Consider the following 17,926-nt stretch of genomic DNA (forward strand, 5'->3'; position numbering starts at 1 on the left):
GAATTTCAAAGGATGAAGAAATTTTAATGGGGATACAAAAGTAGATAATAAAAATTATATCAGGTCTTTATAACACTGGTCACAAGGATAGACTGAGGGCATATAATCTGCAGTTTGGTAGATGGAAGATATTATGATTGAAACATTTAAGTTGCTGAGAGGTATTAAGCAGATTGAAGCAGAGATTTTGCAAATGCTAAGACAAAGGGAAAGGCCAAAGACCATTCCTAGAAGATGCATAAGGGAGTAAGGAAGTGAAGAGAGAGTGGTAGGTGTATTACATGCATCTACAATTTTCTCTTCACTTTGTCTCCATTTCCCTATACAAAAAGCACCCTCATGACTCCATGGGAGTTCTCATTCATGATGATGACAATTTAATTCAGTTAATACTGACAATTTCACTTATGGCAAGTGATACAATTATATTATACTATACCATACGTTACAGTAAATTTTGCTATTAAACTTTTCCATTAAGAAATGCTCAGATGATAGTGATTGGCTAGCAATTACAGTTATGAGTATATGGGACAAAACTTGCAGGTGAGATGCACACTTGCATCAGATGTCAAGTATATTTCTGATCAAAATAAGTTTATGGATTACCACTATCTTCTGGAAATCATAATTATACATTGTAATGTCAATGGATATAAATCCAAGGTAGCCTTTATTCTGCAGGACATTTGGTATCCCAGTATTAAGAATGAAACATATTCAGGGACATATTGCATGGAATAGCAAATAGCAGATGAAAGTCAACCCTAAAGCTGCACAAGCATGCTATGAGCAAGTGGTTGACCGGTAGATTCTTTGTATGAAAAATGGAAAGGAAGCAGAATGCAGTGGCCAAGGTGAATAATTTTAAAGAGAGGTATAGATGTGCTTGCTATGGAGCTGCAAGGTTCATTGACTTTCAACTAAAATAACACTGAAGGTCAAAAATAATACATACTGTTCTGAGGAGATGAAGGAACACATCCAAAGTACTTAATGTGCACAATTTTACCACTTATCAGGTAATAAAAATTTCAATATTCTATAACACTGAAACTCAAACATCAATGAAAATCAAAAGTTAAAATTTTGGTATTAAAGCTCAAATTAATTTCCTTTCTTTTAATTTTTTTCCTCCATTTTAATTAAGAGTTTATATCAAATATACTTACTTCTGGTGAGGTTAACTCATCTGGACAATGTTCCGCTCCCAGTGTATCAACTGGAGCTGGATTTAATTTCCTCATTTTCCTAATATTTTTTAACACAGTTTGCCAATTTTCAGGTTGCCATGATAACCTCTGCTGTTGATCTTTGTCTTGTTTAGCTGTTTTTTTTTTTACAATTCGAGAGTTATGGGTATCAGAAGAAACAGGACTCTCATATTCAACAGTTATGTGTTTACGCCGTTTTCTTTCTCTCTGAGACACTGGATTTTCACAAATATTTGATGGTTTGGTTTTGAGTTTCAAAGAAACGTGGGATGATGTTGTTTGATCAACATTTTCATTCGAGATAAAATCTGTTGTGTCCTTGGTTAAATTATTATCTAATATACAGGAATTCCGTGTCTGCATTCTTGCAGTTAATTGCATGCTTCGCCTCTGGGACATTTTTAGAAACATGCAGAAATGTCTGAATATGCTGTAATATATATAACAATTTTTTACTACACACATTTAATACGTAATGCACATTATAGTATAAATATGTGCAGCATATATATTTACTGACAAAAGTCAATTTATAATATCTAGACAAGACTAAACAAATTAAATTATATAAACATATTTATTAACTGACTTATATTTTGCTGGATTTCAAACCAGCATCTTTCTTCGTTACAACATTTTGCTGTAATGAAGAAAGTGGATTATTTGATCATATGGCTAGTCTGAGTGGTTAACATACTCTCCATCCAACTGGATGAAAGTTTGAATCCTACCTTGGGCATGGATAAGCATCCCCATGAGTGTCTTTAGGTGAGAGATGGATTTCATTACCTGGTATAAAACCATTGCCTTACTTAACTGGAGGCCTGAAGTGGCTTGAGAAATTTCCATGTTTGGCCTCTTGAGTAGGGCTTTCAGACTATGTAAAAATAAAAAAATTAAATTATTAAAAAATGATTAAAAAAAATTCCTAAGTTCGTCCATGGTACTGACGTACTATGGGTACAGCCTTTTGCAGGTGGGAAACTATATATAAAGACAAGATAAAAGAGAAAGTGAGGTATTACTGATAATTTCAGAAGAGTTGTGTCCTCTCAATGTGGAACTTGGAGAGAGCAGAAATGATAACGGCTTTGCAGCCATTTGATGAGGTAAGCACAAATTTTAGATATTTTGTGGGAATGTTGCTAATGAGCGAGATTCATACAGATATGACTGGTAAATGACCGAGGGGTAATAATAATGGGTGACTAACTACAGAAAACACTAACTAGAAGCAAGAAATGTGCGAACAAGGGGATCAAATTCCTTGAGTTACTTAGGAACGACTATATTATACAGCACGTAGTTGAAGCAACACATGAGACTTGAGTGTTAGATTTAATAATTCCCAGATGAGTCTTTGACTCCATGAGGTCTTGGGAAATAATAATAATAATATCATACAGTGACAATAGCAATCACCCATCATGATGCCACCAATTAGGAGATGAGTATAAGAGATAAGTACAGAGTAAGGAATAAATTAAGGGAACAGATTAGTGATGTGCAGTGGCTTAATCAGTTGAAGAGGAGAGAAATCAGCGACTTCATCTGTAATCAGTTACTTATGGCATTGTCAGATGGTATGCCTAAGGTTAAAATAATAAATAAGGTATGGGTGAAATGGCGAATCCTAGAATTATGCAGGGGCTTCTGAGAAATGACATTATGGAGGAGATAAAGAACAGGGTATCCCTCAGCAGCATGAGGAGTATAAAGTGCAGGCTACGAAAGTGATGAGTGTAGTGAAGAAAGAGAAATTGGAATATGAAAGGAAATTGGTTGAAGTGAAGCAAAACCCTACAAAATTCTTACAGTCATGTTGTTAGCAGAAGAAAGGGTGATTATGGAAGACTGACTTTAGTTGCTATAGATGAAACAAGTCATGTGAGGGGGGGGGGTTAAGAGTAATGTTGAATATCAATAGGAAGGAGGACAGAAGACTGACTGCAAGAATAGGAACTGTTTAGAATATTAAATAACTATGATGCTCATAAGGCTGTTGAACAGATAGGATATCACCATGTACCTTGCAGGCAGTGACCTTAATTTGGTTGTTCAAGAAAAGTCTGGCAACAGGAATAGTCCCAGAAAAGTGGAAAGAAGTCAAAATCATATTAATGCATAAGGAAGAATCCAAGTCAGTAGTGCCAAATTATAGGCCAGTGTGTATATTAAGTATAGTGGTGAAGGTGTTAGAGCACTAGCTATACAGAATATAAACCTGGATTGATGAGAATGAAAATATTTTGAGAGAGCATCATGAGTTTGTTATGGCGAAGTCATGCTTGAGTAACCTGGTTACAGTGACTAGTATATTGAACAGAGGATGTGCTAATACAGTGATTTATCTGGATTTTGCTAAAGCATTTGAATGAGTACCATATGATAAACCACTGTTGAAACTGAAGAGGATGAGAGAATGAATAGTCTTTTGGTATCTTGGTAATGGAGATGGTTGATTGATAGAAGCAAGCGAGTTGTATATGTGGGGGTGCAGTGTCCTGATAAAGGAAGGTGACGAGTGGGATACTAGAGTTCTGTTCTGGGAACACTGTTGTTGAATTTATATATCAATGATATAATTCAGGGTATTAGAGGAGATAATCAGTTGTTTGATGATGCTACATTATGAGCAATAATGTCAGAATATTCTGAATATGATGTTACAAGAGAATTTAAATAGGCTGATGCTTTGGGATGAAGAATGGAGATATCATTTCAATGTTGCTAAGTGTAAAGTTATGCACTCTGACCAGAGAAGATGGAATGAGGTTTATCATACTAGAGGAATTTTGCTAAAGGAGGTGCAGGAGACAAAAGATCTGAGGAACTTAGGGTTAGGGAACTGAAGTTCAGGGAGATATACATTGTAAGGATTACCTAAAAACTTGCTACTATAATGCACAGAATGCTGACATATATGGATAAGGCACTATTTGGTCTCATTTGGATTTCTCTGCACAGATCTGATCACATGCCTATGCTGGCAATAAGAAATGTTAGACAGAGTGCAAAAGCTATCTCAAGATTCTGGAATATTGAGTATATGAGGAGGAAAGATTGAGAAAATGTGCTCTCCAGAGCCTGGTGGATAGTTAGAGGAGTGATGTGATTGAGATGTATAAGTCTATCAAATAGATCCAGGGGAATTATTACATAGGATAATGGGTGATGTAATAAAGATAGGTCATCCCTAGAAACTGTACATAGGTCACATGAATAAGGTGAAAGGAGTTTTTTTTTTTTTTTTTTTTTTGCCAAGTGGTGAATGGGTGGAAATGCATTGCCACAGCGAATAGTGAGTGCTCCAAGTGAATGTACAATGGGGGGAGTTCTGATAAACACCAAGAACAAAAATGATATTAAAGCAACTAATATAACCACAAGAAAGGAATCTTAAAATCCTTCAGCCTCCCCATGTTTCATCAAATTGTAATAATTTGTACTTTTTCTTTTAGGGTATATAAGAAGACATGTCAGAGGTTTTGAAGAAATCGGTGTTTATCAAAATTTCTCAGCACAACTTTGTATTCAAGGCAAAGTATGATAGTAATTGCTGTCTGTGAGTGTTTGACCTCCCACAATGAGTCTTCGAATTCCAAAGAGGCTTGAAAGTAATACTAATATTAACATGACCTGCTTGGCAGTGACATGAATGATTTTTATGGCTGTTATTATGAGAGTGCAACAGCAGCTTATTGTGTCTTTCACAACAGCCTTAGACCTTGGAAACAACCCTTTGACCCTGAAATCATAAGAATTTCAGGGTCAAAAGGTTGTTTCAAGGGTAAGTAATAATGAACTCTTCTGCACAGTAATGAACTACATACATGACAACATTTTTTCTAAATGTTTTCTACATCTACTGTTGGTTACCTCACTTTGTGTTTCAATGCACTCCAAACATCCAAAAAATCCATCTTCAGTTTATATATTTTTTACGATATTTTTCCTAAATTTTTTAAGTCTCGATAGCTTCGAAAATATTATCACTTTCATGTTTTTCTTTTTTATTCTTTCATGAGAAAAAGGGGACAAAAACGAAATTGCTTCTTGTTTTTCATTGCATTTTTAAAAGCATGTACAGATTTATTATTATTATTAGGTAACACCTCCAGGGAGTCCAAAGACTCATCGAGGGGGGGGGGGGGGCACCTACCCTACAACTCTTCGTCTCCACCATTCCGCCAACTGCAACTACTTTCATCATCCACACCAGCACTAGTATCTTCACAGACAATTCCAAACATCCATGCCCACAGTGGGATTCAAACCCACAACCTTTTGGCTGGAGAGCAGATATGTTAACCACTTGGCCAACCAAGCCAGCAAAATAAATTATTATTATTTAACACCTCCAGGGAGTTCAAAGACTCATCGAGGGAGGGCACCTGCTTTACAACTCTGTCTTCACCAACTGACTGCAACTACACCAATGCCATCTACCACCGACCGCCACCACCACCACCACTAGTATTTCCACAAATATCAGAACCATCGATGCCCATGGCGGGATTTGAACATGCAGCCTTTTGGCTGGAGAGCGGATATGCTAACCACTTGGTCAACCAAACCAGAAAATTGGAACCTCTTATCCTAAACTACTTTCCTAAACTTATATCCATAAGAATGTTCTTATTTGCCCATATTGACACTCTTCCTTAAGAGGCTATCAATATCTCCTTCATATCACAGCAGTTTTAAATCCAATGCTAGACATTAGATTTAAAACTGCTCTGCAGACTAAACATGAAACTTTTCAGGCCACTTCAGATCTCCAATAAGTAGGACAGTGACCTCACACCAGGCAATTATATTCATCACCCAGGTAAAGACAATCACAAACATTGATGACCATAGCAAGATTTGAACCCACAGGTTGTAGAGCTGGTAAGTTAACCACTTGACCAACCAAGATGGGAATTTTTACTTGCTATATTTACTGAAAAAATTACACATGAAAGGGTGTGTAAATAATATTTATTTAACCAACTAATTTTGTAAATCTTTGTATATAATCAGCATATACACACACAAAGCTATGTACATAAAGTACTGTGCCACATCATGTAAAATATACATAATGATATAGCAGTTCAGTAGAAAACAGGGAAGCCATCAATGTTAGTGACATAGGGAAATTGACAAGTTCCTGTTAATTTGTAATGAGTTATGATATGTTCAGCGAGTCAAGACTTTTTTTTGTTGCCAAGGTGAGTCACTACCCAGATCAGTTTTGATTTTTATTAAAGTTTCTTCAATAGGTACCAGAACCAGGAAGATACAAAGGTTTATTAAAATACTCTGGATTAGAGATAACTGAAAAATTTATTATTATTATCATTATTCTTATACGAGTATCTCCCTGGAGTCATAGACTCATCACGGAGACATGCTAATTATTAATCATACAATGCCCATCATACCTCTCCTTAAATTCATTCACTATTGGGGCACTCACAACTAGCTGTGATAATTCACTCTACTCATTCACCACTCTCAGAGCAAAAAATCTAGTCTGCACACTCTTCTAGTGGTAACCCCTCCCCCCGCCTTTTATTTTCTCCCTAACTTGCCATGTACTGAAAAATTTCTCGTGTCAATCTTATAGAATCCCTTCAGTAATTTATAAGGTTGTCCTGTCCTCTCTCTTCTGCCTGTTATCTAAACTACAACCTACACACTTTCAATCTATCTTCATATGGCAGATTCCACAGACCTGTCACCATCCTGGTGAGCCATTTCTAGAGCCTCTCCTACCACTTCCTCATGCCCAAGAAACACGGGTGACAAAATCTGTACAGAGCAGTCAAGTGGATAAACACTTCCTTATGAGGAATAATAATCTCCCTATCTTTACCTGTCAATGGGTTCTTTAACATCTTAGTAATCCTTTGAACCATTTTGTCAACTTTTGCAATATACCTTCTGAACTTAAACTTCTGTCTACCATTCTTCCCAAACACTACTCTCATGAATTTCCAGCAATCCAGTACCATCAATATAATATGAAGTATGTAATTTTTTCAAAGTTTTCTTTAGACGTTAGAGCCCACAGAGGATATGAAATAAGTAGTGACCACTTCCTGATTAAAATCAAGTGGTCTCTCGCATACAGTTCCCTTCTGTCCTCAAATACCCTCCAAGTATCTACATATTCCAATCCTCTCTTCTGACACATTCTGGCTATTACTGCTCTTCTGCTCAGCTCATCATTATCATACCTGGGTAACACACACACAGTATTTTTCCTCTCTCTGTTTTCTTTTGCACAACCTCAAGCATGAATCTCAGATCTCTCACCACCCGATTTACACTGCCTCTCAAGTGATTTGTGCCCACCATCATAATCATCTCATCCACCCTTTCACCCTACTTAATTGCCATAGCCACACTTTCTTATCATGCCTCCAGGCAAACACTCCTCTGGCATCCTATCTCATGAAGTCTCCATACATCACACCTACTACCACTCTATTCCTTGATTGCTCACCTACATCCCTCACACACACTCTCTCTCTCTCTCTCCCCCCTCTAACTCCTTCTCTCTGTATTCCCCTACTTATCTGCTATCCTGGCATCACTCTATCCCTGGTTCTAGCACTCCCTCACATTCTTCTCATTCCCTCTCTCTCTGACTGTTTCCATTCTCTCTTCTTCTATCATTCCCATAACTCTCTCTCATTCCCTCTCTTCTACTGTTTTTATTCTCTCTTCTTCTATCATTCCCATAACACTCTCTCTCTCTCCTACTCTGATTTGCCTTGCATTCATCTCTTCCATTCACCTAATCTCATCTTTCATACTTCTCATCTCATTACCGAGACATTCTGCCTCCTCTTCCAGCTCATCTATCTCTCTGCAAGTTAGCCACTCTTGCTGGCCATTCATCCTCCCAATAAAGACAATCTCTGAAAACTTCACAATCATTCAAGCCTTCCACACTCCCCACTCTTATTTTTGCATTCATATTTCGCTCGCTACTCTCATCCTCTTTCACACTACTCATCTCTCTAGGTTGAGATTCTCCTGCACCTGATGCAACAACAACTGTTATTGTAATATCTAACTCACTAAGTTCCTCCCACTGCCTACATTTTGTGCATATATGCACTCTCCCCTTCTCTCACCCACCACATATCCAACTAGCTGGGACAAATACATATCACAAGCACCGCATGCTACAAAACCCTGTAGAAAAAAATGCTGTCAGAAGTGGGATTCGAACCCACATGCCCAAAAGACTGTACTGCGACCTGAATGAAGAGCCTTAAACCATTCGGCCATCCTGACTTCCAAAAAAAAAAAAAAAAAAAAAAAAAAGCAAACAAAGATTAATAACAGCTGAAATGAAGTTTATGAGAAAAATTGCAAAGTATACTCTATTCAATCACAAAAGAAATGAAGAAATCATGAAAGAGTTAAACCAGGAATTAGTAACAGAAAAAATAAAAAAATATATAAACATAAATGGATGGTGAAAGAATGAAAACAGAAAGATTACCAAAAACAAGTTTTAAATTGCAAACCATTAGGGAAAAAAAAACTAGGATGTCCTCTAAAGAGATTCAACGATGACTTCTAAGGCCGGAAGGCCACTTTAGGCTTAAATCCTTGAAAAGCATGATGATGATGTAATCTTTTCACCTTGAAGTGTAGAACTTAACAGTTTGCAACATTAATTTAATAACCATTATTCTTCACCTACATTGCCAATTTATTTAAATGCTACTCTACCACTGTAGAGTATAGCATTCAAATCTATTCTTGAATTTTAACTTTAACCACAATTCCTGAGATACTAAATGGTCTGATATTTTCTATTTCTATCTTTGAGCCACATTCAAATCTATTCCTGAATTTTACTTTTAACCATAACCTGAGATACTAATTAGGCTGTTATTTTCTACTTCTGTCTTTGAGCCACCTTGATGTAATGGAACTATCTTTCCTTCTTTCCACTCCCTTGGAACTGGAGGTACTCTGCACATTGAAAAATGTCAATGTGAATACAGTAGTTGGACTGGATGGTGGGTAGCATGTCGGCTCATGCTATGAGAATCTAGAAGAGAAGTGTAAGTGCCTCTAGTTCATCTAACTCAATTCTTGCATCCGTCTCTATCATATCTACCACTGGATGATACACCCCATCTAGCTAAACTATTTCTTCTACTTCTGTCACCTTTCTCTCATCAGCACTGAATAAAGTCACTCTTCCATAATTATTCTTCACCTTACTTACTGCCTTACAAAACTCTTTTGGATTTTCTATGGCCTGCTTAGCTAATTTTCTCTCATCATCTGATTTAGCCTTCCTTACAACACTAGTCACACTTCTTGCTTGCACTTTGTATTGTTCATAAGCATGTTGTTAACCTTTTTCTTTATATTCTCTCCACAATGTTTCTGCATTTGCATCTACTACTTTATATCTCTACTCATCCATTTAACTCCTAATTGGTTTATCCTCCTGACCCTGGGTAACTTCCAATACACAACTGACATTCTTTCATTTTAACTTCTTATACCATAGCACTGCTCCAAGGTACTTCATAAGTTTGTGATAATCATAATTCAATGTTAATAAATATAAGGTCATACACTTGGGTGTGATTAGATATCCAATATCATATTATATTGGTGGGATTATGCTAGAAGAAACTGATGAGGCTAGTTGGAGTTTTAGTAGACAGGAAGATGACGTTTAAGGGTTATATAGCAAAAATTGTAAATACAGCTTGCAGAATAATGGCAATGCTGAAATGAACCTTGACATGTAAAGATAAGGAAGTCATTTTGCCTCTTTACAAGGGCCTTGATAAGACCTCATTTGGACTATTGCATGCAGGTCTGATCTTCTGGTTTCCATGGTGATTCTGATAGTGGAGAGTAGGTGCAAAAGGAGAGTGTCAAAAATGATATCAGGATTGGAATACTGATTAAGGAAGACAAATGGAGAATTTGCAGGCTGCAGACACTAGCAAACAGGAGAAAGAGGGGATAATATAATTGCAAGTTACAAACTTCAGAAAGGGTTATACAGAGTTTGAGTAAAGCAAATTTTTCATTTTATGGAGGGTGGAGAAAGGACATGAGGGCATCTATGGAACTTGGGAATGAATGTTGTTACGAAGGGGATTAGTCTAGATTTTTCTTTCATAGAGTAGTGCATGATTGGAATGGATTGCTGCTGGATGTTGTGTGTGCAAGTAGCGTGAACGAATTCAAACACAGGTATGACAGCTGGTGCAAATAGCATGGCCTCCTTTGATGAGTTCCTGACTCCCTGGAGGTCTTGATTAATAATAATAATAATAATAATTACCAAATTTGTAGGTCCTTTCTTCTGTGGTTATGAATATATCTTCTGATGCTATTATCAGATTCAAGACTCTCAAACTCCTAGTTCCCTTCATCACATGCTGTTTCAGTAATTATCTCTAAGTAAATGTATAAATTGCACTTCCATCCTGCCAAATGCCCTTTCCTCAGTTTAATCTATAATCACCATAGTTGAAATTCCCCCCATAATAATTGTTCAACCTTCCCTCATTGCATTAATTTTGCTGATGGATGGCATCCTCATTTCCTCTGGAACCTTTGGCCTATAGCAGCAACCAACAATATATTTTGTCCTATTGCCCTCTCTCACACCAGATAGCATCAAATGATTCATCTCCTTCTGATCTAAAATCCTCCTTAACATCTATTGATGAAGTTCTTCAGTTATCATTAGTAATATCCCTCCTTCTGTACTCTCTAAAAATACAATATCCTTTACATTCTATCCCTATATGATTTTCTGACAACCAGGTCTCACTGATGTCAATAATTTTTGATCGAGTCGCACTGACAAATGCCAAAAATGCCTTGTGTTTATTTCTGATACTTCTAGCATTCCTATTCATGCATTTCAACATTCCCGTGGGACCCCTGTTACTCTTCCATAGCATCGTTACCTACTCATTTAGATTTGAAATAGGAAACTGTACTAAGCTGTAAATGATCATTTCTGTACTCACACTCATTTGTCCTGGGTGGGGATAGACACGCATGCTCAACAGCAATTCCTCCTCCCCCAATACCTCCAGTTTCTTTGAATTTGTATTTCCAACCTCTCACTGAACAACACTTTCTCCAAACAACTCTAAGACCATTCAAATGCTGTTTAATGCATTTTTTTCACTAGTTGCAAAGTAAATTATACTTGACAAGAAATTTTATTCTTGTTTAATCCTTTATCCAAGCATAAACAAACACAGTTTGAACATGAAGTATCTTCACAACTAAGCTACTTATATACAGAGGCTTTATCAACTGTCTTTATCCTATAATGCAAATCATACTTCCTTTCAGATGTGTATATTGCTAATTACTATGCATAAAGAGAAGATCATTACTCAGACCAGTCTGACCTTAGCCTAGTAATGAAGATCTTCACATTGTTTGCTTACATGTGGATAAAAAAAGATTAAACAAGAATATAATTTCACGTCAAGTATCATTTACTTTGTACCAAGTGAAAAAAATCTTTCTACAACTATCTTTAATCCAGGGTCATTTAATAATAAGTTGATTACTTGCATATGGAAAACATATGATATCTGTATTAATTCAACCGTGGTATTTTCCCAGGTTAGGCTCCCAGTGCAGAGTCCTGAATAAAGGTCAAACCAATCTGGGTAGCAAGTCTCCCTTAACACATAGCAATACATATGCATCTAAAAGGAAGAAAAGCAACTGATGTGGTCAACAGCCTCTATATACAACTAGCCTAGTCACCAAGGATATTTCATGTGCAAAACTTTGCTTAAACTAGGATTAAACAAGATTATAATTTCCTTTGAAGTATAATTCCTACTTAAAACCAGTCTTAAAATATTACTCCAGTGTCAACAAATCTACCCTATATATATAAAATTATAAGCCTTTTTATGTCATGTTTTGAAACTCAGGGGCTACCCTGAATGTTGAGGCTTCAAAATTCGAGTCATCAGAATTCAAAGAGCCCAACCCCCGAGTGTGGTTGGGCCCCGTAGGCACCAGAACCCCCTTTCGAGTCATCAGCATTCAAGGAGAACTGGCCTACCAGTCCAGAACTCGGGAGGGTTTGGCGGCGTAGGCACCGGGGGGGGGGGGGGGGGGCAGAGTCCCCTTTTGAAGATGACACTCAGGTGCTACCCTAGGCAGCAGGGGGTGGAACCCCCTTTCGAGTCATCAGAATTCAGGGAGAACTGGCCTACCAGTCCGAAACTCGGGGAGTTGGGTGCTGTAGGTGCCAGGGGGGGGGGGCATAGCTCCCCTTTTGAAGATAACACTCAGGTGCTACCCTAGGCATCCCCCCTTTGAGTCTTCAAAATTTGAGTCATCAGAATTCAAGAACCGGCCTACCAGTCTGGAACACAGGGGGGCGTAGACCCCCCCCAGTAATCATATAATAAATAAAAAACGAGAAAAATTCTTTGTACTTTCCATGGTCTCACCATATAAATGTATGTACATCTTTATAGGACACGCGGTTAGCCTAGTGGCTGTGCGCTTCACAACCACATGCCTGGGGGGAGGAGTGTCCTAGGTTTGATTCTCGTTGGAAACGTGAGGAGCTTAAGGATCTTCCTTAGTCATAGCCAAGTTAGCTGGTCTTGGGCATGGGCAGTAGGGTTTTTCTCCCAGTTTGGATGGGTTTTTTTCCCAGCAAGTAGGCAAATCGGCCCCGTGAACACACACAGACTATAGTTATGAATACCTCCATTAGGGATGCAGCAGAGGAGTGGTGTACTGGCTGCATTATTTCACCATGACTTCTCATTAGGAGGAGACTCAAGCTGTCTGAATCATATGGAAGGGAGTCACATGGCCACAATTTCGCCATTGCTCCTAGTAAAATACCAGCCGAAGAAATTATGATCCAGATTGAATGTGGTATCTGCCACCTTCCAAACCACATCGCCAACAATATTAGACTGGATGTAGCCTATGTTCTCACCAAACAAGACCACCAAAAACCAACATATCCAATAGTGAATATAAGGCTCTACAGGAAATGAAGAAAGATATATAGAAGGGAGAGATAGATAAATATCTTTATATGATATAATATCTTTATATTATATGAAAGATGGTATTAGTTAGTATCTAATCCAAATTTGCAGCAGAAATTTGAAAGGAATTTTGGAATTATTATCTGTCTTTTTTCCTACAAATTTCAACATATTTACATGCATAGAATTTATTTCATACAGTGCTATTTACATTTGTTTTCTTTTCTAAAACTTGCCTGTATTTTTTTTTACCTGAAATGGTATTAAACTGAAAACATTTTAGTTTGCCATGCTCTGATTTTTACTGCCTGAAAAAAAAATCACTGTGATAAATTATTATTTAGAGAATAGAACTGAATAGAGATGGAAGGGTATGATGTGTTTTGTAAGAACAGAAAGGGTAAAAAGGGTGGGATAGTGCTATTGATGATAGAGAATGAGTTATGTTCATACAAAGTAGAGATGCAAGAGGGAAATAGTGCCAGTGGTTTTGAGGCAGTGTAGGATAGAGATGAATAGAATGAAATACTTAGTTGGATGTTGTAATAGACCTGGTAAAGTGGATGGTAGTGACTACAAAATGTATAATCAAATTAGCCAAGAAAATAAGAAAAGGGCGATCATTATGGGTGATTTCAATTAAGGCAATATGGACTGTGATGATCAGATAGCAACTGGAAGTAAAGAAAATGAGTTTCTTGAGTTTTTGAGGGACAACTACCCCAGACAGTATGTAACAGAGGGCACACAAGGATTGAGGGTCTTGGATTTGATCATCTCATCAGAGGATGTAATTATAAATGGGGGTGTCAAACCACCTCCAGTTGGTGAGAGTGACCGTGAAGTGATTACCTAGGTGGTTGCCAGCTATGTGAGGTCTTCTGTGGGGAAAGCGTATAAGTGGAACTACAAGGGTGGTCATATTTGTAAATTTAGGGACACAAAAACACACGTGTTGAACAGATTATTTTATTAATTACTAATAAAATAAAATTTGTGTCCCTAAATTTACAAATATGAGTGCTGATCACCGTGTAACCTTAAAAGAAAAAATACAAGGGTGGTGATTATGAGGAGCTCAGGATAGTTTGAAGTGTAGCATGGAATGAGGAACTAGCTGGAAAAGAGAACAGTGCAACTTGAGGGATATTCAAGAACTGTCTAGTAGAAGCAATGTCTAAATGTATTCCAAGGGTCAGAAGGTTAAATAAGGAAGGTATGAAATAGATGAATGAAGAGATTAAGCATGTGATACAGAGGAAAAAGGCATTATGGAGGCAGCATAAGAGAAGTGGTAATGACCAATTCCATGTAGATTACAAAAGCCAGGCAAGGAGGGTGACTTGGTTGGTAAGGATAGCAAAAGTGAAGTATGAGCAGCAGTTAGTTAATGAAGTCAAAGAGAATGCAAGTTTCAATTTGTAGTCAGCAAAAAAAAAAAAAAGGAATGGTTATGGAAGGATTATACATTGATTGGAGAAAATGGTATAAGGACAACTGCTGCAGAAGATGTAGTGGAGATACTTAATGAGCAGTTGATAAAGGTCTTTCATTCTTGTGAATGTGACATCATGGAGAGTTCGAGAGCAGTTGATGATGGGGAGGAGAACTGACAGTGAGTAAAAGGTATATAGGGAATTGAGCAAACTTGTTGTTAATAAGGCTATGAGACTTGATAATATATCGCCATATATTCTGAAAGAATGTGCCACGGAGTTGGCATCTGCCTTGACATTTGTTCAAATATGAGTCTTGTACTGGGTTGAGTTCCAAAAGAGTGGAAGGAGGGCAAGATTGTGCCGCTTCACAAGGGAGGTGATCATGGCAGCCCCATGCAGATGGTGTGCTGGTTGTGCCCTGCACAAAGATGCCTGATCAGGAGGGGTGCCATTTCAAGACGATAAATAATAAATTCTATTTTATGGGGATGTTGAAATAACTTTGAACAAAGGCACCTCTTACCCACAGGGCAGCACTGAAGGTGATAGAACGCAAGCATCAAATTATAGGCCTATCTGTTTGTCAGCTGTTGTGGTTAAGTTGTTGGATAAGCTGGTGAGAACTAGGATCCAGAATTGGGTTGACAACAACGGTATTATCTTTGATGGACAGCATGGATTTGATAATGGGAGGCCAGGTTTTAGTAATCTACTTACTTACTTATTACAATAAGGTGACAGCTTCCTTGTACAGAAGAGAGGGATACACAGTAGTATACTTACATTTTGCAAAGGCTTTTGATAGATTACTGCATAATAAGTTGATAGTCAAACTAGAGCGGATGGAGTTGGATATCAGATTAGTGCATTGGAGACTGGCTATCTGATGGGTATCAGCAAGTTGCATATTGGGCAGCAATATCCTGGAAGAGGAAAGTCAGTAGTAGTGTGCCTCAGAGGTCTGATTTAGGGCCATTGCTGTTTAACCTGTTTTTAATGATATTGGCAAAGATTTGGATGGGGATATTCAGTTGTTTGCAGATGATGCAAAGTTGGAACAAACTACGAAAAGCAGAGAAGATGTTGTAGCCTTACAAGAACAGATTGAGTGTATGAGCATGGGAATGGAGATGCAAGTTCAATGTTGCAAAATGTAAGGTTTTAAAATTTGGGAAACTAAGTTGTAATGTAGAATTTATGCTTGGTGGGGTATATTCCTAGCTCGCCTCCATGTGGTGCACCCTGGGTAATGCTAAATGAACTAGAGTGACTGCTGGCAGCCAGACCTATCTTAACGATCTCCTGGCTATAGACACATGAAATTGCAAACTACACAATCACCAAACGGTCCTTTTCAGGACCACAAGAAAAGAAAACTAAGTGCTAATTTCGGGATTTGCCAACTCAAGATTGAAGGAATCTGATCTCTGGAATGTCGAATATGAGGAAAGGTTGAGAAGGTGCAATTTACAGTCTAGTGGATAGGAGGAAGAGGGGTAATATGATAGAGACCTACAAGTTAATAAGGGGGTTGTATCATAGGCTCAATGTTGAAGAGATTTTACAGAAAAACAGAGGGAGATTAGGGGAGAACCAGAGGTCATCCCTGTAAGCTGTATAAGGAAGGTGTGATCAGGAGGAGTGAGAAGCATGTCTTTTTAAATACAGAGTTGTGAATGATTAAAATGCCTTGCCTGAGAGGGTGGTGTCTGCAGAGAATTTGGATGTGTTTGAGGTACAGTATGATGAGCTGTGTGTGTGTGTGTGTGTGTGTGTGTATGACAAAAGGACCTCCTAGATGAGTCTTTGACTCCATGTGGTCTTGGGATGATAATAATAATAATTTAGAAAGTTCTTGTCATTGTCTTGGTAATCCAAATTATGATACGGTAAAATCTACATCTTTTCCATCAAAAACAAGTCTGCTAATAGCATGTAAACTGAGGTTGTCCAGTATTGGTGAACTACTTTATAGTACCATGAACCCCCCCCCTCCCCCACAGTACAAGAGGCCAAAGAATTTGGATGCCCCAATGAATCAAGATCCCCAAATTCTGCTTATGTCGCAGAAACACAAGGGCCATGGATAATAGGGCAAATCTGCATTTAATGATAATTCTTCTTACATATGGACAGCCTGGTTAGCGTATCCGCTCTCCAGCCAAAAGGATGTGGGTTCAAATCCCGCCATGGGTATGGATGTTTGTGATTGTCTGTGGAAGTGGTAGTGGGCAGTAGATGGCATTGGTGTAGTTGGTGGAGACAGAGAATTGTGGAGTAGGTGCCCTTGCTCAATGAGTCTTTGGACTCCCTGGAGGTGTCACGTAATAATAATAATAATATTTTTATTGAATATATACTGAAAACCAAAAATACCCATGAAATATCAGATTACAATATTTTGTCATTACATATAGTAATCAGTTAAAATCATAGGCCCTTACAATTATCTGATCACTTAGTATCACTCAAAAATAATCCATCAATTACCAAGTTAACTGAATATTAAAATAATAATATAATTTACATATATTACACTAACTATATGACTTACATTAAATTTAAGTCATCTATAATTCCAATCAACAGTTTGTGGATTATTATTACCAAACTACAGAATATTAATGACTCAATAAGAAAACCTACAAGCCTCTTTCTGCCTCAATACTGAAGTGATACTATAATTATCCAACAGAAATATGATACTGTTATGATGAGAAGGATAGTTAAGGCTGAAAGGTAGTATTGGTTGGACAGGTTATGGGTGCAAAACAAACATGGTGAGTTACCATGTTTGTTTACAAATGCCAGGAGTATCAAGAACAGAAAACAAAGAACAACTCATTCAAAAAAGACATGGTCAGATGTAGATGATGTACTTATGGGAACAGAAATAAATGGTTATGGTATTTTCTATAAGTATAAGAAGGATAAGAGGAAGAGAGGGGCAGGGGAGATATTGATCACTCAGCAGAATCATACCTACTTAAGGTGGAATGCCATGTTAGGGTTTTGAAGTAGAATTGTTGTATGAGATGGAAGTAGAATAAGATATTTAGTGGAATGTTTATGGATTTCAAAATGTAGAGGATGACAAAAAAAATTTAGCCAAATATCAAATGAGGAGGAGGAAATCATTATGGGGTAATTTTAATAAGGAAAGTGTATGGTAGAGGAGAGATTTTTCATTATTGGAAGGTGGAGAAAGAACAAGTTTCATTGCATGTGC

The 17,926-nt window shown here is 37.6% G+C and overlaps 1 protein-coding gene across 3 annotated transcripts in view; it reads right to left on the reverse strand.

Annotated features, from left to right (window-relative positions):
• LOC150107491 (endonuclease III-like protein 1) overlaps nucleotides 1-17,926 on the reverse strand; it is a 71,149-nt gene that overhangs the window by 51,913 nt on the left and 1,310 nt on the right. For all 3 annotated transcript variants that reach the window (XM_090391345.1, XM_090391344.1, XM_090391343.1), the window contains exon 2: nucleotides 1,173-1,644. In XM_090391345.1, the coding sequence (XP_090247471.1) occupies nucleotides 1,173-1,625 (453 nt within the window). In that variant the 5' untranslated portion in view covers nucleotides 1,626-1,644. The remainder of the gene's footprint in view (nucleotides 1-1,172; nucleotides 1,645-17,926) is intronic.

Source organism: Typopeltis vanoorti, chromosome 4, assembly GCF_054136105.1.
Source record: "Typopeltis vanoorti isolate ZY-2024b chromosome 4, IOZ_Tvanoo_1.0, whole genome shotgun sequence".
Classification (NCBI taxonomy): domain Eukaryota; kingdom Metazoa; phylum Arthropoda; class Arachnida; order Uropygi; family Thelyphonidae; genus Typopeltis; species Typopeltis vanoorti.